The sequence below is a fragment of the Eretmochelys imbricata genome, chromosome 9 (genome assembly GCF_965152235.1).
Source record: "Eretmochelys imbricata isolate rEreImb1 chromosome 9, rEreImb1.hap1, whole genome shotgun sequence".
NCBI lineage: Eukaryota > Metazoa > Chordata > Testudines > Cheloniidae > Eretmochelys > Eretmochelys imbricata.
In genome coordinates, this window is record NC_135580.1 from 25,561,233 (window position 1) to 25,583,066 (window position 21,834).

Consider the following 21,834-nt stretch of genomic DNA (forward strand, 5'->3'; position numbering starts at 1 on the left):
TAGATGCTGCAGACACTTGTGGATCTGCAGGTTCTACAATCATGGACTCGCCTCCCTTGGCAATCCATAGAGAACTCCAGCACAGCATCTCCTTACATCCCACCCAACATTCCACATGGCATCAGGGGCCACATCCCTTCCCCTGCCACTCCATCCCAGGGGACATTAAGGACAACCACAGCTTCACATGCACTGACCTGGGAAAGCCACAGTTACAGTATGAGTAGGTAAAATTTTCTTTCTCCTTGTAAATTTCTGTTCTATTAATTTATTACATTTTTAATGTATTTGCTTTTAAATTACACCACTTTTTCTTTGTACTGGTTTTATTATGAATAAAATTCTATTATTTGGAAAATAATTCATCTTTATTAGTTTACAACATATGCTGCAGAGTGCTAAGCAGTTGTGAAAACACCCACTTGTTATTCTACAGTGTGACAACTCATAGAATCAGTGAAAAAACAGTGTAGTAATCATAAATGTACAGCAAGCACTACAAAATTAATAGATGCATTGACACTGTTATATTCATAGATGTACGTAAAGCACCACACAGTTCCTAACTGGCCCCAAAACAAAAGGACCAGGTAGAGCACAGACCACAGCGATGCAGTACTGTCGCTCACTGTCAAAATGCTCTTTGAAAATCTCCCTGAACTCCAAGTTGAGCTCTTCTAATAGCACTTGTGTCTGGCTGTTCAATCTCAGACAGCCATTCCAACTCCACCCTCGCAGCAACTTTTCCCCCTTTGCTTCGAATATATTATGCAGGACATAGCAGTCAGTTATAACCGTTCGGATGTTTTTTTCAGTGAGATCCAATCTTGTGAGTAAACCATGCCAGCGTCCCTTCTATCAATCAAAAGCGCATTCAACTGTCATTCTGCACCTTTGAACCAGTAGCTGAATCTTTCCTTGGGGATGTCAAGGTGGTCAGTGTACGGCTTCATGAGCCAGGGGAGCAAGGAGTAGGCAGGTTCCCCCAGGATCACTATTGGCATTTCAACATCACCAGTGGTAACCTGCCAGTCGGGAAAGAAAGTCCCTGCTTTTAGTTTTCTGAACAGTCCTGTGTTCTTAAAGCTGTGAGAGTCATGCACCTTCCCTGACCAGCCAACACTGATGTCAGTGAAGCGTCCCCAGTGATTCACCAACACATGCAAAACCAGAGAAAAGGAGCTCATTCTGTTGATATACTCTGTTGCAAGGTTGTCTGATGCCAAAATAGAGATACATGTGCTGTCTATTGCTCCACCGCAGTTCGGGAACCCCATTCCTGCAAATCTATCCAGTGTGTCCTGCACATTGCCGAGAGTCACAGTGCTGCATATCAGAAGGCAATTAATGCCCCTGCACACTTGTATGACAGTGATTCCACAGGAGATTTTCCAACTCTAAAAATGATTTCTCGCTGACCAGTAGCAGTTTGGCATTGCAAGTTTCCACACAGTGATCACCACTCACTTGCCCACTGTCATGGCAGCTCTCATTCTGATGTCCCTGCGCTGGAGGGCTGGGATGCGCTCAGCACACAGATCCGGGAATGTGGCAGAAAAGTTCTGCAGCCTCTGCTCATCATCCCAAGCCTGCATTATGATTCTATCCCACCAGTCAGTGCTCGTTTCTTGGGCCCAGAAGTGGTGCTCCACTGTCTGCAGCTGCTCTGTGAATGCCACCAACAACCCTGACCTGTTTCCCCCTATGTCCCACAGAAATCTGTTCTCCAAGAAATGATCACATTACTCACTGAGTCAGTTCTTCTTATGGCTCTGCAAATACTAAAGGATCATGCGTCCTGTGTGTGCAATGCTTATTACAATAGTGCAGAGCTCTGCAGGCACCATGCTTCTGTCAGGGATGGTGGACAACGAGGAAGGCTGTGCAGGTTCGTGGGATTTTTAAAAAAGGTATGAAGGTTATGGGATATAGAAGACATAATGGGATAGAGACAGTTGCATGCTGGGAAGTTGACTCCCTTGCTCCCAGTCATTCCAGTACGACTCATGTAGTGCCAAAACTTCCCAAAAGACAGCGTGCTGGACGATGCTGGGTTTCACACGGGGATATCTACCCATGGTGCACCACACTGTGCATTGACACAAGCACTCATAGGGAGTATGCGCAGCACTGACGCCAGGAGCCAAATATACATGCACCCAAGGTATATATATATTAACTGCAGTGGCTTTATGCCAATGTCACATGCATCGACCAAAGGTTGTAGCATAGACATGGCCTAGTAAACACTGTACATTGGGCTCACTTATCACTTCTAGAAACCTAGGTGGATTTAATTTTTTAAAACCCTCTTGTAATAACTAGTAAAAAATATTCATATCCCTTTCCAGTTTGAATTTTTTTTCCGGCTGACCTTTCGTGCATCTTTCAACAACAGCTTGACATTTGTGGGCAGAGGGATGGTTGTCAAAGTGACCTTTAGAAGGTGACTTCAAAGAGAAGAGCTCCGTCTCTGAACAGAAACCCAATAAACTGAAACAGAAAAAAAAATTCCTTGAAAAATATGACGTGTGTCTAGCACCTGAGCACCTGTTTGTAACTTTAACTACTGAATAATGCAAAGCATATTGCATTGGAAGCTGAGGAAAAAATATGCAGGGCAATTTCTGATAAACAGTATATTCATTGGGCCAGGTTCTTCTCCAACAACACCAGCCTAAAACGGGAGTAACTCTAAGTTAACAGCAAAGGTGAAGTTGATGCATGTAAGTCCAGAACCAGGTCCTGTATGACCTAGCTCAGAGGAATATGTTTGGTTTTTTTTAAAGGTATCAATCATAATGATGTCAGGTATTTTTACAATTTCACATTATTTTAACATTTATTTCCTGTAAATTGGTAATTAAATGATAACTGCAAATATTTTATGTTTATAGGTTTTGTGTTAATGGGTGACTTCTAGAACTGGCGTACAATAGAACTTCCCGACATTTATCAATATAATGAAATCAAAGATGAGGGTACATGTTAATGTATTGTTTCACTGCCATAATGTATTTTATGGCATTAGACAACTCTTGCAGGCAGACTAAATTTTGCTTTCTCAGACTCAAACCAAAGCTTTTCATATGAATTACAACATCTATGTATAACTCTTGTTGATTTTGAGAAAATCTAATAAGGCCTTCAAATCCTTATAGGGATAATCCTTATACACATAATCTTTATTCACAGAAGTAGTCCCACTGACTACTTGCATTGCTACCTGCATTAGTAAGGATTACTCGTTGTAATTGTACAGTTAGGCCGTTTATTGTCATACCTCCTCATTTTCAATCGCATCTGAGCTAGCATCTTCATTGTACTATAGTAGAACCTCAGAGTTACAAACACCAGAGTTCCAGACTGACCAGTGAACCACACACCTCATTTGGAACTGGAAGTATATCATCAGGCAGCAGCAGAGATTAAAAAAAGCAAACATAGTACAGTCCTGTGTTAAACATAAAGTACTAAAAAAAAAAGGGAAATTAAAAAAAAAAAAGATTTGACAAGTCAAGGAAACTGTTTCTGTGCTTGCCTCACTGAAATTAAGATGGTTAAAAGCAGCATTTTTCTTCTGCATAGTAAAGTTTCAAAGCTGTATTAAGTCAATGTTCAGTTGTAAACTTTTGAAAGAACCACCATAACATTTTGTTCGGAGTTATGAATATTTCAAAGTTATGAACAACCTCTATTCCTAAGGTGTTCGTAACTCTGAGGTTCTACTATATAGACTTGTATGTAAAATTATGTCTTTTCACATTATAATGGTTAAGTATTTTTTCATTACAAATGCCACTTTATTCCATTACAAATGGCACAAACGCCACCTTAAAGTAAGAGGCTCTACCTCTCACTTTAAACTACCGAAAGGAATGTATTATCTTTCATCTTTTTAGAATATGCTACTATGCCAGAATCCATCCTGTAGGGGTTCATTCTTTTACATCAAGATAATGTACTATTGAGTTGGACACAAAATTAATATGAACAGCACCCAAAAAAAGGGGCTGGGAAAAGCATGGCAATTTTTCAACTCACTAAGATTATACTAAGAAATGTCTAATTTTATTCAGATTATAAATGCCACTTATGTGTACATGTTATTATAATTTTAACCACACTAAAAGTCTTTGCATTTTTATTTCATTACTTTTTTAAAAAATGTGCATTATCCTACTTTTAAAAAAAACCTGATTGAAATGTAGCAATTTTCTGTATGAAGCCTTCAATCTTGCATAATTTCCAGTGTGGGTTTAAATCCCATTGATTTCAAGCATGTGCTTAGATGCTTTGCTGAAGTGGGGCCTATATTTATCTAAAACGTCAGCTAATAATGAAAAATATCTGCCACATCTACACCACTACTATTACTTGTGCTAGCTAGATTAAAACTAGTACCATGCCTACTAGTTCTACAATCCCAACTTCATTTGCATTGTAGACATACCCTAAAGTTACCAAAGTATGAACCACCCAGGAAGACTGAAGTCTAGCGGTTAGGGGAGTGGATTTGGGAATCCTAGTTTATATTCTTTGGTCTGCCACAGATTCACTAGCCTAGATTTTCCACTGAATTCTTCTGTTACATGAATGGCAGATATTTTTCATTATTAGCTGACGTTTTAGATAAATATAGACCCTGTTTGTCCCAGCCCTTCACCTCTTTCCAAGAGAGTTAGGTTGTCCTCTCCTGGAGCATGTCTATGCTACAGTGGCACTGCTATGAATCTGTAGCTGTTGTGCCATAGTGTAGACACTTCCCATGTTGACAGAAAGGGCTTTCCCATCAGTGTACCTAACCTTTCTCTCCGAGAGGTGGTGGCTAGGTCAACGGAAGAATTCTTCTGTCGTCCAAGCCATATCTATACCAGAGTCAAACTACAGCACTCAGGGTGCAAAATTTTTCCCAGTCCTGAGCTATGTAGCTAGGTTAATCTAATTTTTAAGTGTAGACCAGGCCTTAGAATCATTGTGAAGTCTAATGAGTCTTTGAGCCAGCAGTAATTAATTGCGCCTTGGAGGCTGCCAACAATTGTTTAAAAACCTGGAAGGAATAGAAGAATCCCCTTATTCAAGTCTTATTTATAGGGTTATGATTAAAAAAATTTGGTATCAGTACCTGAGGACATCACTGGCTGACATCATAACAGGCCAGATGAATACTTGCATGTGAAAAACAATCTAGTTTTGTTTGCCTCCCATAAACAGAATTACTTTTTTCTTAAAATCAAAGGTGATTTCTCTGTTCCTTTTCCTTCAAAAACTGGAACCTGTGACTTCTGATTTAAGCAGATCCTGAGGAACTTTCTTTGAATGATGTGAAAGAAATATAAAAACAAAAACAAATAGGTTTCCAAAGGCTTAAACATGCACATAGATGTTTATGCAAGATGTGGCTATAAGTCAAACAGCATTCAAGAAACGTATTGTTGCCCCTTTTCAATTGAGCAACTAGTCAAGGTTTGGGGCCCTGAGGATGTTCCTCTTAGAAGTAGAAATTGGTGATAGTCTTGTATTTCCCTGATGCAGTTTTCTTTATTTACAAAGAATGTACCAAGTCCTCTGTCTCTGAATGCAGCAGGACCCAAGAACAAAAGGAGCAATTTCTTCGCTTACAGTCGAAAGTCTCTTCAGCCAACAGGTCCAAATAGGGTTGCCAACTTTCAAATTTCTTAAAACCAGGCACTACAGCCCCCAACCCCTGGGTCGCTCACTCCCCCCTGTGCCCCGTCGCTTGGCTGCTCCCACTCCCCCAGTTGCTTGATTGTTCCCCCCGCCCCTGGGACTCACCTGCTGCCTGCAGAGCTGGGCTGGGAGCTGACATGGAGCCTGCCTGCCCATGAGAAGCAGGTAGGAGGTGGATTCCGACTGAGAAGGGGCTGGCATGGGTTGATGACCACTCACCCCCGGGCAGGGGGCAGGCTGGGAATGGCATTTCCAGGCAGTGACCCCGGTTTCAGCACCCCTGCAGGCAATAACCGGACTTTTGGTATCCAGTCAGTTCTGAGCAGACATCCTTCAGGTCCCCTTTTGACCAGACTTTCCAGTCAAAAACCGGGCACCTGGCAACCCTAGGCCCAAAAGCTTTTCCCAGGGTCACACGGTGCTTACAAGCTCCAGCTTGGCTTTTTCTTGTCTCTTTTCTTCTGCCTCTCTCTGTTCTTGTCTGTGACTTCAGTATCTGCTTGTTTTCTCACACTCCGACACACAGTTACCCAACTTAATACTCAGCCCAAAAGCTCCTGGGCAGGTAGACCTACACCTTTTTGTTTTAAGGGAGACTCATATTTACGGTTATGTTAACTGAAGGGTGAGTTCACATGTATCAACCTCAATGGGATTTTAACCCAACCCATAACCCAACCTCAGCTCTTACTAGTATACTGAACTGAACATTGCTACAGGGACAAACAATTTAAGCACCGAATGGTGGTAAGTGCTACAAATGTCCATCGAATTATGATAAATCATTTCCTTTTAGCCCCCCACTGGTTTCAGACTATTGTAGGGCACTTCTCCTGTAGGCTATGTCGATTGATTTATATCACTGGCTTCTAAATTAGAGATGCACTAATTGTTTTGGTTTATATTCATCAAAAGGCTTAAATCCAGACCAAAAAATCACTTTCACGTCCATCAGCTCATTAGTTTTAAGAGGATGAGGGTTGGGAAGCAAGACCAACATTACAAGGGCATGAAAATTCTTACTTGATACTGTAGCTACCTGAGGGACTCTCCACTGCCTGAGATCTCAGATTAGCTAAATAGCTGTTGAAAGGTCATAGCTGCACTGTATTAGAAGAAGCAAGAGAACTTCCTCTTTGTCATAGGGTTGGAACTGCAAACTGTCGCACTGCACAAACAAGCTGGAGAAGATGGGGTATACAGATCCCTTTCTCTCTGTCTCATCCCTTCTTTCTCTTCCTCTCAGGAGAATGCAGCTGTGGAATTCTCTTTCACTAAACACATAACCATGTTGGTGGCGTGTTTCACAAATGAGCCCTAAACTTTTTAAAATTCCTTTTAAGAATTCTCAGTGTTTATTTTGTGTGATTTTATTTGGCTATTTTCTGCATGTCTATTCAGTGTGCCTTTTTAAAAAAAATTGGCAATCTATTCCCTCCAGAATTTGTGGCCAGTTGGGGATTCTTTCAAGAATTCAGGTTTCAGAGTAACAGCTGTGTTAGTCTGTTTTCGCAAAAAGAAAAGGAGTTCTTGTGGCACCTTAGAGACTAACCAATTTATTTGGTTAATAAATTGGTTAGTCTCTAAGGTGCCACAAGTACTCCTTTTCTTTTTTCAAGAATTCAGTGTATTCATCATAAATTTGCTGTGAGGTGATGCGTGCCTCCTGAATAATGCTGAGCCCCCCCAGCTCCCATTGATTTCAGTGGGAATAGAGGACATTCAACACTCACAGGCTTAATAGATTGAATTTGTACTGAACCACACAAAAGCCTCACACATGAGCACTTAACAACTATTACATATTCACGCTATAGAACATATTTGCATTTGGCAAATTCATTTGTCCATCTCAGAATGGGAGACAGGGACATCGTATCATCCCCCTGATAATGATGAACTTGCTCCCTTGTAAAATTTTACCAAATTACCAGCTATCTCAATATCTCCAAAGAATGATTTGATACTACACGGATTTTTGTGCATCTAGGTGAAAAAAGAAAATGGCCAATAGGTAAGTGGGAAATTACTTAGTACAATTTGCAAAGCATGATGACGCTCCAAATCATGGACATCACGGTGCTATATTATTTTTGGCACAGTTTCAGCTTTGGGAAAAATTCTATTAGTGCTTGATTGTGTTTGAACATACTTCCTCCTAGGCGCCACTTTGAAAATTTCTCTCCCATTAATTATAAGCAGAAAGCTTTGTTGTTTCTATAGCCAATCTTATGATCGTACATTGGAAGAACATGTACAGATTTAAAATAAATCTTTTTTCTAATTTTCTCCTCTTATTAAATCTACAAATGTAGTGTTCATGAGGGACACCAGATTGGCAGTGCTGGAAACTACAGTCCAGTGGCTATCAACTGAACAGGTACAGTATGGACTAGACCTGTGTAATCTATGCCAAGATGGACCTAAACTGTGTAGGGTGTCCCCTGTTTCCATGGCACCTCAGTTCTGAATTCTACAGAAAACTGGACATTCTGTCTCAGATTCTTTAGTTTGAGCACTGTACATGTTGGGAAAGGGGCTTTGTGCATCTTTGCATTCCCACAGTCTTGAGGAAAGACTGCTCTACATTGTGCTCTGCTAAACCGGGGATCGGCAACCTTTGGCACATCCGCAGGCTCAGCCGATCACAGCTCCCACTGACCGCGGTTCACCCTTCCAGGACAATGGGGGCTGCGGGAAGCGGCGCGGGCCGAGGGATGTCTGCTAAATCGACTGCCTATGCATTGATCGCTGCAGCATCTATCCTCCGGTAAGTGTAGACAAGTTCTAACTCTAGTGTGGGAGGAGAGCACAGCACAGTTGAAGATGAAGGTGGCTGAGAGTTGCAGTGTAATGAGCTCCCCATGGTGTTCAGTGATCACACAGTGCTTAAGGTACTTGCAAGAGCTCTGTTTTATTCTGTGTCCAGTTCCAGCTGGCTGTGCATGAGCTTCACAGACTCTCTGTCAGGGAATCTCAGCTCCTAAAGGCACATTCCCAATGCCATACCCATTAGCTGGGTTGAAAATGTGTGTGGCTTGAGAGAGGCAGGTGGAATAGGATTTGAAATAAAGTGCTGTTGTGGTGGTGGGTGCTGACTGTTGTCAGCTTTAGGGAAGGAAAATGCTGCAGTGTCACGGCTCTGGCTATATTAAAATTAGTTGGATTTTTAAATAATGTGCTCTCACTTCCATTCCTTCAACTCCCCCTCCTGTTAGAATATTATCATCTTTCTTCTATCTATGAAGAACACCTCCGTGTTCCGCTATTTTAAAAATTAAGAGCACTTTCTCAAACACGGGCAGGTAACAATCTACACTAACAAAGGAAATAGAGAGAAGAAAAGCAGGAGGCTGACATTCAAATTTGCATTAAAACAGGACGTGACCAATTTTAATCCAATATTGCTCACAAGAGATAGAGCTATGCTGTATTGCTAATATTACTGCTACTCATTTACATGAGCTGAATGTTTGTAAAATCAAAATGCCCTAGAAAGAATAATGTCTGGATGTGAATCCAGGGCATTTGAAGTATGCTAAAATATTTTAAATTATTTACCACAAAGAAAACACAGCACACTGCATTAGGTCATGATTCATTTTTATGGAGCTTCAAACAACCACCTACTGTGTTATTTGGTTTCTTCGGCCGTCTTTAATTTTATAAAGTGACAGTCAGATAACTAGCTAAAAAAGTTTTATGAAGCTAAAAATTGATGACTTTATGCCAGATTTAAGCAAAGGTAAATGAAGCATCTTCACAGTGGTTCGTAGCAAAATCTAGTATTTATTTACTTAATTTGATTTCTCAAACAAAAATGCACCTGTCCAAAGTTCTAGGCACCCTGCAAGCTCCTAAAATGACATTTAAAAAACATCATACAGTAATACACCTCACTCAGCTTTGCATCTTAACAAAATCCAGCTGTACTAAAACAACCATACCACCTCAGCTCCTACTCTGTTCTCTATATCCATGAGCCTCTCTCAAGCCCCAGAAAACAAAGGAATCCTGCAACATGCTGTGACATCCTGCTTGGGTATCCAGAACTGTGAGCCACTATGTTACCGTCCCCACAATCTCACCAAATGAGAGCTTTGCTGCTGCTAAGCTATGTGTCAGCTCCCTGACACACTAGTTCAGGGGTGGGCAAACTTTTTGGCCCAAGGGCCACATCGGGGAATAGAAATTGTAGGGAGGGCCATGAATGCTCACAAAATTGGGATTGGGGTGTGGGAGGGGGTGTGGGCTCTGGGATGGGGCTGGGGATAAGGAGTTTGGGGTGTAGGAGAGTGCTCTGGGCTGGGACCGATGGGTTCGGAGGGTGGGAGGGGGATCAGGGCTGGGGTAGGGGTGCGGGAAGGGGTTCGGGTTCTGGGTGTGGGCTCTGGGGTGGGGTTGGGGATGAGAGGTTTGGGGTGCAGGAGGGTGCTCCGGGATGGGATCGAGGGGTTTGGAGAGTGGGAGGTGGATCAGGGCTGGGGCAAAGGGTTAGGGCATGGGGAGAGACTAAGGGGTGTGGCCCCCAACCCAGCGCCCCCCGGAGTGGGGCCGAGCTGCGTGGTGTGGCCCGAATCCTGCTCCCCAGCCGGAGCGGGGCTGAGCCGCATGGTGCGGCCCCGGACCCAGCGCCCCAGCTGGAGCGGGGCCAAGCCACGTGGTGTAGCCCCAGACCCAGCACCCCAGCCGGAGCTCCAGAGCAGGGCCAAGCTACACGGTGCAGCCCCAGACCCAGACCCGCGGCCAGAGCGGGGCCGCACCACTCGCTTGGCTCCCGACCCAGCGCCCCAGCCAGAGCGCTGCAGCAGAGCCAAGCTGCTTGGTGCAGCTCAGGGGCTGGCTTAAAACGGCTCACAGGCCGTAGTTCGCCCACCCCTGCACTAGCCCATCTGTCTTTCCAGCAAACTCTTCAGGACTCTGCCAGTCCAAACCTTGCCTTGCAGTTAACAATCAGTGAATCCCAATTCCTGAGTTCCCCAGAGATGTCTGCCTGCAGTGTCCAGTCCCTCCAACTGGACACTCTCAGAAGTTATTAAGTTTGTTGCCTTCAAAGAGACAGAGCACACACCAGCCCGTTAGGTTAGCTGAAGACTCACACTTCACTGTAATACAGAGCCCTGTGATGGTTTTGTAAAGAAACAAGAATAAGTTTATTAACAAAGAAGAAAGGTTTAAGTGATAATAAGGAAGAATAAAAGAAATAGGTGTGGTTACAAGTAAAACAAAACATGCTTTCTAGTGACTAAAACGTAATTTCAGCAAGTTTTTATTTTTGTCTTAGCAGGTTTCTCACCTATATGCAGTTTCCAGCTATGCTTGCCTCCCAGGCCAAGATGATCCACCTTTCAGAGAGCACTGAACCCTAAGTTTAGGACCAGCGTGTTACCAGTTTGCATAAGATCCCTTACATGACACCTTTAAAATATACATTATGACAACAGTGTGTTGGGGAAATGAGTGGGTCAGTCCAGAGGTGAGTAACAGTAAGGTGTGCCCTCTATCAGTTAGTATCGAGTGGCTCCCAGAGACACACGTGCCCTCACTGTCAACATATCTGGGCTTTTTCAGATCAAGCTGGGGAGTGAATTCCAAAGCTGAGGAGCCCTGCCTGCAGATGCCTCTCCCTTATATACTAAGGGACCGAGTTTGAGCATATAGTTTGAAGTCAGCTCTCACAGGATAGCATGGGAAAGTGATTTCTCATATAGACATGTCCCAGGCCATTTTAGGCTCTGTATTTTGTACCGTGCCTACCACAATAGGGTCCAGGTCCATTTCTAGGTCTCCTAGGTGCTATGGTAATACAAATGATAACACCTTAATTTCTACTTGGAAACCGGAACACATCACAGAGAACTCATGACAGGTATTTATGGCATCCAGAACTCCCAGTAGGACACTCCACTTACCAGGTGAGCTTCTGAATAGTCTTACAATGTAGCTCTACGGGGAGCTCATAGCAGTAATCTAATCTTGAAGTGACAGAGATATGGATGATGGTAGCAAGAGCAGCATCTGGCGGAAGAAGAAAAAAGAAAAGGGGGGTGCGGGGAGCCTGCAATCTTCTGGCTAAGTACAGATGAAAGAAAATCTGTCCTGATCAGAGATGCTACTTGGTCATCTAAAAGCATCTGCTGTCTAACCTGATCCCCCAACCTATGACTACTGGATTACTTAAAAAGGATGAATGTCAGATACCCATATATGAATTAGTATTTTCAGCTACTATGCATGCTTCCAGGTTTTCAGTCCTTGCATGCCCTCTGTTGCTGTACAAAAACGAACAAAAAATCCTGCTTGACACTGTCCTAATGGGTAGACTTCTCCCTGTACCCCACTTCTTAGCTTACAGTGGATTTTGAGAGGTGGGAAGTGTAGGCTTGTAGTTGTACATCCCCTCCTGTATGATGCTTTTAGGGTGACTGGCTGGTCCCTCCCCGAATACAATCTTCAGAGGCAGGGTCAGCAAAGACACCCTCCATCCCTACCCCTACAAATCTGTGTTAAAATCTGAGAGAGCTGGCTCCCTCCAGTTCTGTAGTGAGGCAGGAAAAGCTCTTGCTACTATTGCCCATCTGCCTAGGACTCCACAGAAAGCAATTGCATGCAGTAACTAGGGAAACCTCATGAATTGTACTAAGCCTCCATGGTCTATGGCAGGGATCTGCAACCTTTGGCACGCAACCTGTCAGGGAAATCTTCTGGCAGGTGGGGACAGTTTGTTTACCTGCAGCGTCCACAGGTTCGGCCAATCGCAGCTCCCACTGGCCACGGTTTGCTGTTCCAGGCCAGTGGGGGATGCGGGAAGCGGCGTGGGCCGAGGAATGTCATGGCCGCCACTTTCCGCAGCCCCCACTGGCCTGGAACAGTGAACCGCAGCCAATGGGAGCTGCAATCAGCCGAACCTGCAGGTAAACAAACCGGCCCACCAGCAGATTTCCCTGATGGGCCATGTGCCAAAGGTTGTCGATCCCTGGTCTTACAGTGATGACTTTGAGCACTCTCACTGCCCTTGTCAAGACTCCCTTTTTATTTAATGAAGGGATATATGACTATAAGAACTCTGAATATAGAGATCTCAAACCCAGTGCTCCAATAGTTCTTAAACCATGAGCTGATAGATTGTGCCCAGAGTTTCTTCCATCACAATGTAAAGCATGAACCAGTACAAGAGAGGGAGAGAGACGGATTCAATTATGCATTCGTCTGTCCCAAACAAAGGGCGGTGGGTGGGTTAAGCATGTAGTCAAGCAGCTGCCCCCATTATGTATCTGTGTTTATTTTCATCTTGCTTCCAGAGTACTGTCTTACTATTATTTTATGTAACCAAGTGCTGGAATTGTAAGATTAGATCGGGGTAAACTGTAGCATTGGGACTTGCGAGGGAAATTAGTCTACGAGAACAGAACTGTTTTAAGAGGCGGCTGTTAACATGAAACAAATTTGAGAACTAGTGCGCTGGATAATTGGTATTTTGGAGAATCAGACTTCAAAGCATATGCTGTGAAGAGTGGTAGACTGACAACAAAGCAGAGAAGGCAAAGAATGCTATAGAGAAATGAGAGTCAAGAGCCATTTATAGCAGGGATATTGTGATGCTATAAACCAGGGATCGGCAACCTTTGGCCCGCGGCCAGCCAGGGTAAGCCCCTGGCGGGCCAGGCCGGCTTGTTTACCTGTCGCGTCTGCAGGTTCAGCCAATCGCAGCTCCCACTGGCTGTGGTTCACCGCTCCAGGCCAATGGGGGTTGCAGGAAGCGGCGTGGGCCGAGGGATGTGCTGGACACCACTTCACACAGTTCCCATTGGCCTGTGGGAACCACAGCCAGTGGGAGTTGCGATCGGCCGAATCTGCGGACACGACAGGTAAACAAACCGGCCTGGCCTGCTGGGGGCTTACCCTGGCGGGTCGTGGGCCAAAGGTTGCTGATCCCCAGTTTATAGCATCACAATGTTACTCAAGGAAACAAAAGGAGTATTAATTTAATTAACAGTGAAAGATTAATAACCTAAAAGAATTAATTTAACATTTCAGAGCTTGGACAAAATTTACTATTTACATAAAGCAGCAATCAACACAGAACATCCAGAACTAGTACTAGTCTAAATGTAGATAGAATATAAAAATCCCAATAATAGAAACACCCATCCTGAGCCGTGTTTTTTTATAAGATTTATAGTTTAACAATAAATCAGAGAATCACATTGGATATTGCTGCTTTCTCCACAGTCATAATAGCTACTGCCTCAAGAAGGGAAGGGCAAATCAAATCTTTGGTTGAAACTGCAGGCACATTTTTCAGGTGATGTAACTACTCACATTGGTATTTAGAGATGACATGGGGGTTAATACCCATACTCCTGTGAAAAATGAGACTGAATCTTTTCTGACCGTGGAGTATGGATTGTCTTTCAAACAAGTTGGCTCTTCTGAAAGCACAGCACCCTTTAGGACTATTCTGGGACACTGGTTTTCTATGGTCTTAGAGGGAAGTGTGTCACCTATAAAGAACAAAAAACACTTTACAGGGTGTTTTTAAATGTTTGGAAATCTTTAAGTCGACTTCAGCTGTTGGAGCAGAACATTTCTAAAACAAAGACTGTCAGAAATTCATATGAAAAGTAAAAGGCAAATATCTCATCCAGAGCTCTAAGCCTGGATTTCAGATGAGTTGGCCAAGATGTTTGACTAAAACTGTCCAAATAAATCCCTCAGCTAACCATCCTGCTTCCATCAGCCTAGGTCATTTAACAGCAAGGCTAACCAGCCAGAATATGTGCTTTTGCTATTTTCTCCTTGCCTAATTAAAGCATTCTCTCATTTTCCTTCTGCTAAATAGTGTATGGTGACTCCCAGTGCAATAGAGGATCCATTATGATAACCTGATGGACCAGAATAGATGTCTATTGTTTTCTGCCCAGATAAACTGGCATCTCTCAAGCCACTGTACTAAAGCTGTTAGGCCTGTCCCACATTTTCAGGACATTAAAACAACCCTGAAACCTATCTGGGGATGATGCAAATGATGATGCAACATTACAACATATATATCACAATAGTGTAATGTGATAACTTTGTCTTAATGGACAATGCCCAAGAACAGTGGCAATACTTGATCTAGCCTCCAGTACATAGTCCCTACCTGTTTGTTGTGCTCCTGGATTTAGTGGCTCCTTAACTCAAGGCACTTGACAGTGCAGCACATGGCTTCTACTCTGTAGCAAGGTGCCTGGGTGCTGCAGAACTGTAGTGAAAATTCTTCGGCATCTATGTAACACCAACAGACCCTAATTGATGGCGGGCAGGGTCAAACCTGGGACCCATGAAGCTTAATGCATCAGCCAAAAGCCACCTGGCCGTTAGCCAGGGCTGTAGCAGACTCATTCATCTCTAAGTAGTCTTGGTACCATTTAGAGGGGACAGAACATCATACCCAGGAAGTGTGTGGGTTACATCTACAGATGTTTTTACATCACACTTTTATTTAAGTGAGACATGACTAGTAAAAGGAGTGCAGTAGCCCCTGCATTTTACACTGTTCCCACATTTCTGGCTGGTAAGGTTGGACGCTGGTGTTGTCTGTAGGTTTCAGAGTTAACAGGGTGGGCAGAGGTGGATTCTAGGCTTTCCTTCTCAAAGGGAGAAAGGTTCTGAGTCACGGGCTGACTCCTCCCGCTTCACTGCATAGACAGGCACCAACCCAGCCTAGAAAAAGGCCCTGTGAGCTCATAGCGAAGCACAGCCAGGACGCTTCACGGACCGCGGAGAAGGGAAGGAAAGTGTGATTGAGCAAAGCCCCCACCCCCATGCGGGCGGCCGGGATTAGAACCCCGGTCTACGAGGGTACCAGGCGGCCACTCTAACCACTGCGACACGCTGGCACAGTTCGGGAGTCTGTTCCCCTCCCCCCGAATTTCCCAACACATCCCGCACAGCGCTCCCCGCTAGGTCTGGACAAGCAGCCCGCGCGCCGGGGAACGTGCTAATGTCTGCCACAGCGACACGCCAGCGCCCTCGGGGGCGTTGCGAGGTGGAACGGAAGTGAGGAAAGAGAGAGAGACGGTCGACTTCCGGTTCCGCCAGGCGCTGCCGCCGGCTTCTTGAGGGTGCTCCGCTCCCTGCGTCCTACCCCGTGCGGCGACCTGAGCGGAGGAGGATGAGCTTCGAGCACCGCAGGGACTGGAGCCGCGGAGGAGGAGGGGGCCCCCGGCCTTCCTCCTCCTCCGCGGGGGGACCCGAAGGCCGCGGGGGCCGGGGCCGGCATCCCAGCCACCTCAAGGGCCGCGACATCGGGCTGTGGTACGCGCGGAAGCAGGGCCAGAAAAGCAAAGAGCCTGACAGGCAGCAGGTAACGGCCGCGGCGCGTATCCGGCGCCTCTTGTCCGCCTCCTGGGCCCGGGGCTCAGCCCCCGCTGCCCCCCCCCCCCCGGCTCCCCCTCTTCTCCCTCTGCCCCTCGCCCTTCCCCGCTGGACGGGCCGCCAGCCCCTGGCACGGTCCTCCGGCCCTGGGACGTTTCCCTGGCAGCGGGTGGGTGCAAAGCCCGGGTTCTGCTGCGCTGGACCCTGGGCCCATGGTCGGCTACTGTTGTGTGGTCTGTCGCTCTCTCCATGCACGTGCACACCCCCAACTTATTTGTCCCCCCAGGGGGGGAGGGGCGCATGATGGTCTTAGCCACGGAGCCGGATAAATACTGCAGTCAAATCCGCCCCGGTACCAGACTACGTGCATAAAGAAAGCTACCTAGGGTGCAGGACAGGAGACCGCTAGTAGGCTGTGCCGCTTGGGCTGTGGTCAGGCATGCAAATTTTAGCCAAGATTGTGAGAAACAAAACTTTGCTCTGAAGACAAGTGCTGTGAAATGTTTGGGCATGCAGAGTAGACAGGATGTTAGTTTTTAAGGTTTTGCTCAAAAAACAACAACAAACAAAAGAACCCCACTCAACCTGCCCTACTACAGTAATCTGTAGAGAACACAACCCAGCTTAAAGATGACATGCTGTATTGACAGGTTTCAGAGGGGTAGCTGTGTTAGGGCATGGCTACATTTGCAGATGTAGAGCGCTGTGAGTTAAACCCGCGTTCGTAGAGCGCAGTAGGGAAAGCGCTGCAGTCTGTTGACACTGACAGCTGCAAGCGCACTGGCATGGCCACATTTGCGGCACTTGCAGCGGCACTGGGAGCGGTGTATTATGGGCAGGTATCCCACAGAGCACCTCTTCCCATTCTGGTGCTGTGGCTTGTGGGAAGGGGGCGGGGAGTTCAGGGCATTCTGGGTCCTCTCCCAATGCCCCGTGATGCATCGGTTCACATCCCAGCAATCCTTGTGCTTCCATCCACATTTGGCGCCATCTTTCAACGTTTTTTGTACTGCGCACTCTGTCTTCCCTTTCGGTCTGCGGGAATGGAGCCTGAACTGCTGAGGACTATGCTGATGAGTCTCGCCAGCACATCACTTTGGCAGTCGAGTTATTCCTTATGATCCAAAGTGACAGTGGGGGCTCAGACGATGATATCAACTCGAGTAGCGCATGTGATGCGAGTTTGCTTGTGGCATTCACGGACATGCTCACCACCTTGAAACGCCGTTTTTGGGCTCGGGAAACAAGCACAGAGTGGTGGGATCACATCGTCATGCAAGTCTGGGATGACGAGCAGTGGCTGCAGAACTTTCGGATGAGAAAAGCTCACCCCCACCCTGCTGCACAAGGACACAAGACTGAGAGCTGCCCTGATGGTGGAGAAGCTGGCAACTCCAGACAGCTACCAATCGGTCCCTAACCAGTTTGGAGCGGGGAAGTCAACCGTTGGAATCGTGTTGATGCAAGTTTACAGGGCCATTAATTGCATCCTGCTCAGAAGACCCAGGACTCTGGGTAATGTGCATGACATTGTGGCTGGCTTTGCACAAATGGGTTTCTGTAATAGGTGGGACGCATATTCCAATTCTGGCACCAGCTCACGTAGCCTCCAAGTATGTTAATCGGAAGGGGTATTTCTCGATGGTTCTCCAGGCGCTTGTGGATCACCGTGGGCATTTCATTGACATTAACACAGGCTGGCCCGGAAAGGTGCATGATGCACACATCTTTCGGAACACTGGCCTGTTCAGGAAGCTGCAAGCCAGGACTTTTTTCCCAGACCAGAAGATCACCGTAGGGAATTCAAAAAGCCCATTGTGATCCTTGGAGACCCTGCTTACCCTTTAATCCCGTGGCTCATGAAACCCCACGCAGGGAGTCTTGACAGCAGCAAGGAGTGGTTCAACAACAGGCTGAGCCGATGCAGAATGACTGTGTGCTTTTGGCCATCTAAAGGGCCGCTGGCGCTCTCTGTAGGGGAAGCAGGACCTGGCCGATGACAGCATCCCTGCGGTTATATCCGCATGGTGTACCCTCCGTAATGTTCGTGACGGGAAGGGTGGAAGATTCGCTCAGGTATGGAACTCGGAGGTTCAACACCTGGAGGGTGAATTTGAACAGCCAGAGAGCATTGCTATTAGAGGGGCCCATTGTGGGGCTGCAAGGATTAGGGATGCCTTGAGGGAGCAATTTGAAGCTGAAAGCCACCAGTAATGTCTGATGCCCTGCACGGGAGTGAGGTGCAGTGGTTCCAATGTTAGTAGGAATCTGTGTTTGCTATACTGACTTGCAGTGTCTGTTTCTTTCCTGGGCTAAGGTATCTTTTACTTTATGCAGAAATAAAGAATGTTTTCAAAGCCAAAAAATCCATTTATTTAAAAGAAAATTATTTTATTGAAAAGAGACACAACTGCTTGGGAAACAAAAAGGGCAAGGGGGTGTGGAATGGTACAATCACCGATTTGCGTATGTCCTGTCTGGAGTGCTGCACTTCAGGATGGCTATACTGCATGGTGATGGGGGTTGAGCGCAGTGGGTAAGGGTCATAGTTTTCAGGGCTGGGTGGTGAAGCTACAGGTGTTGGAGGCAGGTGTTGGTGGCGGTAAGAACCCGGATGTTGGGGAAAGTGGGTTGGAGGTGACATAGGGGCATAAAGGAAAGAATTTTGGGATAAGGGGGGGGTGGGGGGGTGGTAGTGCTCTGCCTGCATTGCTACGAGCGCCTGTGTCGAGTCCGCTTGGTGCTCCATGATGCTTAGCAGCCGCTCCGTGCTTTGGTGCCGGTGATCCACATTCTGCTGGCGGACCCTCCTTTCACTCTCCTGCACTTTTTGATTTTCATTACTTGAATGCTTAATTACTTCATGCAACATGTCTTCCTTGCTTCTACGTGGCCTCTTTCTGATTCAAGGTTGCATCTATAAAGGCAAAATGCAACACTTAACAAAGGCAGCATTGTTCATACCAGACAGATCAATGATTCCCCCGTACTTAAGGGCAAGCACAGTCTACACAATAGCATAATTTGCCCGTCCCAAAGCGAGCGCACGTGACCCACAGGAGCCCCAAAATGGTGAGTAAGCACAGGGTCAAGCGTGACTGATTGTTTCACAGCTGTACTTTCCTCTGGGTTTCTGTGCCTTGAGGAGAGCCAACCGCGGCAGGGGCCCCCTTTACTGAACACCGTCCCCACATTTTCCACAGGAGTTCGTCCTGGAAGATAGCTCACTGCTGAAGGTGACCTGGGAAGCAAGGGAGGGTCTTCTACTGCAATGCGGCTTCCGCCCTGGCCCATACGCAGCTTGCCTGTATGCAGCAATGGTTCCCCCGCCCCTCACGGCACAGTGGCACGAACAAGTTAGCCTGACTGGGACAAGGACCACAGTGGCTCTCTCGAGAAACCTGCGCAAGCACATTGCTCAATTTCTGGATGAGGCCTTTGAAGAGATCACTGAGGCCGATTACTACGATGTGAGAGAGCACGTCATCGCCCTATTCCGAATCTAGACATGCATGCAGCCCAAACCCTCCTCGCCCCAAGAGCCCGCACGAATAACTTCCTTCCCAAAATAAAAGCCGCTTACCGGGAACCTCCTCTAGTGTTTGTCCTTTACCAAGCACCGGCCGCTGCGACTGGCTACCTTCCTCCTGGCTTGAGAACAGCTCCTGGCTGCATGCATCTCGGGATTCCGGGGCATCTTCCTCCGTCTCAGCACCCTCGCTCCTGCTTTGCTGCTCCTCCTCCTGCCTTGTTGCACTGGGCTCTGAAGTGTCCATCGTGGTCCTCAGAGTGGAGGTGGGGTCGCCCCAAGTATTGCGTCCAGCTCTTTGTAGAAACGGCAGGTCGCGGGGGCAGCACTGGAGCAGCGGTTTGCCTTGCGGGGTTTGTGGTATGCATTCCGCAGCTCCTTCGCTTTAATCCTGCACTGCAGTGCATCCCGGTCATTGCCCCTTTCCATCATGTCCCTTGATATCTGCCTGAAGGTATAGTAATTCCTACAGGTGGAGTGCAGCTGGGACTGGACAGCTTCCTCCCCTGAAACACTGATGAGATCTAGCAACTTGCCATTGCTCCATACTGGGGCTCGCCTGGCGCGTGGAGGCATGGTCACCTGGAAAGGTTCGCTGAGCACACTCCATGCCCGGCTGAGCAAACAAGAAGAGATTTTTCAAAATTCCCAGAGAATTTAAAGGGCGGGTCTGACGGTTGGTCAGCTGAGGGCAGGGCAGTAGAGTTCAAAGTGATGACCAGAGTGGCTAGCACAGGCATTGTGGGACACTTCTGGAGGCTGATCAGAGCGCACTATAGGACCAGGACGTCCACACTGGCGCCGCGGCACTCCAGCGGGGGCGCAGCAAACGTTATTCCACTCGCCAAGGTGGAGTACCAGCAGCGCTGTAGCCAGAGTCAGAGCGCTCTACATGCCTTGCCAGTGTAAATGGGTAGTGAGCTAGTGTGCCCGGGGCTCCTTTATTGCGCTATAACTCGCAAGTGCAGCCAAGGCCTTAGTCTGTATCAGCAAAAACAACAAGGAGTCCTTGTGGCACCTTAGAGATTAACAAATTTATTTGGGTATAAGCTTTCATGGGCTATAACCTTCATCAGATGCATAGAGTGGAAAATACAGTAGGCAGATATAAATATATACCATGTGAAAAGATGGGAGTTGCCTTACCAAGTGGGGGGTCAGTCCTAACAAGGCCAATTCAATTAGGGTGTATGTGGCCCATTCCCAGCAGTTGACGAGCAGGTGTGAGTGTCAACAGAAGGAAAATTATTTTTTGTAGTGATCTAGCCACTCCCAGTCTTTATTCAAGCCTAATTTGACGGTGTCAAGTTTGCAAATTAATTCCAGTTCTGCAGTTTCTCATTGAAATCTGTTTTTGAAGTTTTTTTGCTGAAGAATGGCCACTTTTAAGTCTGTTATTGAGTATCTGGGGAGGTTGAAGTGCTCTCCTGCTGGTTTTGAATGTTACAATTCTTGATGTCTGATTTGTGTCCTTTTATTCTTTTGCGTAGAGACTGTCCGGTTTGGTCAATGTACGTGGCAGAGGGGCATTGCTGGTACATGATGGCATATATCACATTGGTAGATGTGCAGGTGAACGAGCCCCTGATGGTGTGGCTGATGTGGTTAGGTCCTATGATGGTGTCCCTTGGATAGATATGTGGACTGAGTTGGCAATGGAGTTTGTTGCAGGGATTGGTTCCTGGGTTAGTGTTTCTGTTGTGTGATGTGTAGTTGCTGGTTAGTTTGCTTCAGGTTAAGGGGCTGTCTGATGTGTAGTTGCTGTCTGTCTGTTTGCTTCAGGTTGAGGGCCTGTCCTGTCTCCCAAGGTCTATGAGAGTGAGGGATCATCCTTCAGGATAGATTGTAGATCCTTGATGATGTGCTGGAGAGGTTTTAGTTGGGGCTGAAGGTAATGGTTAATAGCGTTCTGTTACTTTCTTTGTTGGGCCTGTCCTGGAGTAGGTGACTTCTGGGTACCCTTCTGGCTGTGCTGGAGAGATTTTAGTTGGGGGCTGAAGGTGATGGTTAATAGCATTCTGTTACTTTCTTTGTTGGGCCTGTCCTGGAGTAGGTGACTTCTGGGTACCCTTCTGGCTCTGTCAATCTGTTTCTTCACTTCTCCAGGTGGGTATTGTAGTTTTAAGAACGCTTGATAGATATCCTGTAGGTGTTTGTGTGAGGGATTGGAGCAAATGCGGTTGTCTTTTAAGGCTTGGCTGTAGACAATGGATCATGTGATGTTGTCTGGATGAAAGCTGGAGGCATATAGG

General features: G+C 46.4%; 1 protein-coding gene across 2 annotated transcripts in view; it reads left to right on the forward strand.

Moving 5' to 3' along the window:
• The first annotated feature begins 15,778 nt into the window (after positions 1 to 15,778).
• The window catches only part of DHX36 (DEAH-box helicase 36), a 41,870-nt gene continuing 35,814 nt past the window's right edge, over positions 15,779 to 21,834 (forward strand). For both annotated transcript variants that reach the window (XM_077825780.1, XM_077825782.1), the window contains exon 1: positions 15,779 to 16,042. In XM_077825780.1, the coding sequence (XP_077681906.1) occupies positions 15,851 to 16,042 (192 nt within the window). In that variant the 5' untranslated portion in view covers positions 15,779 to 15,850. The remainder of the gene's footprint in view (positions 16,043 to 21,834) is intronic.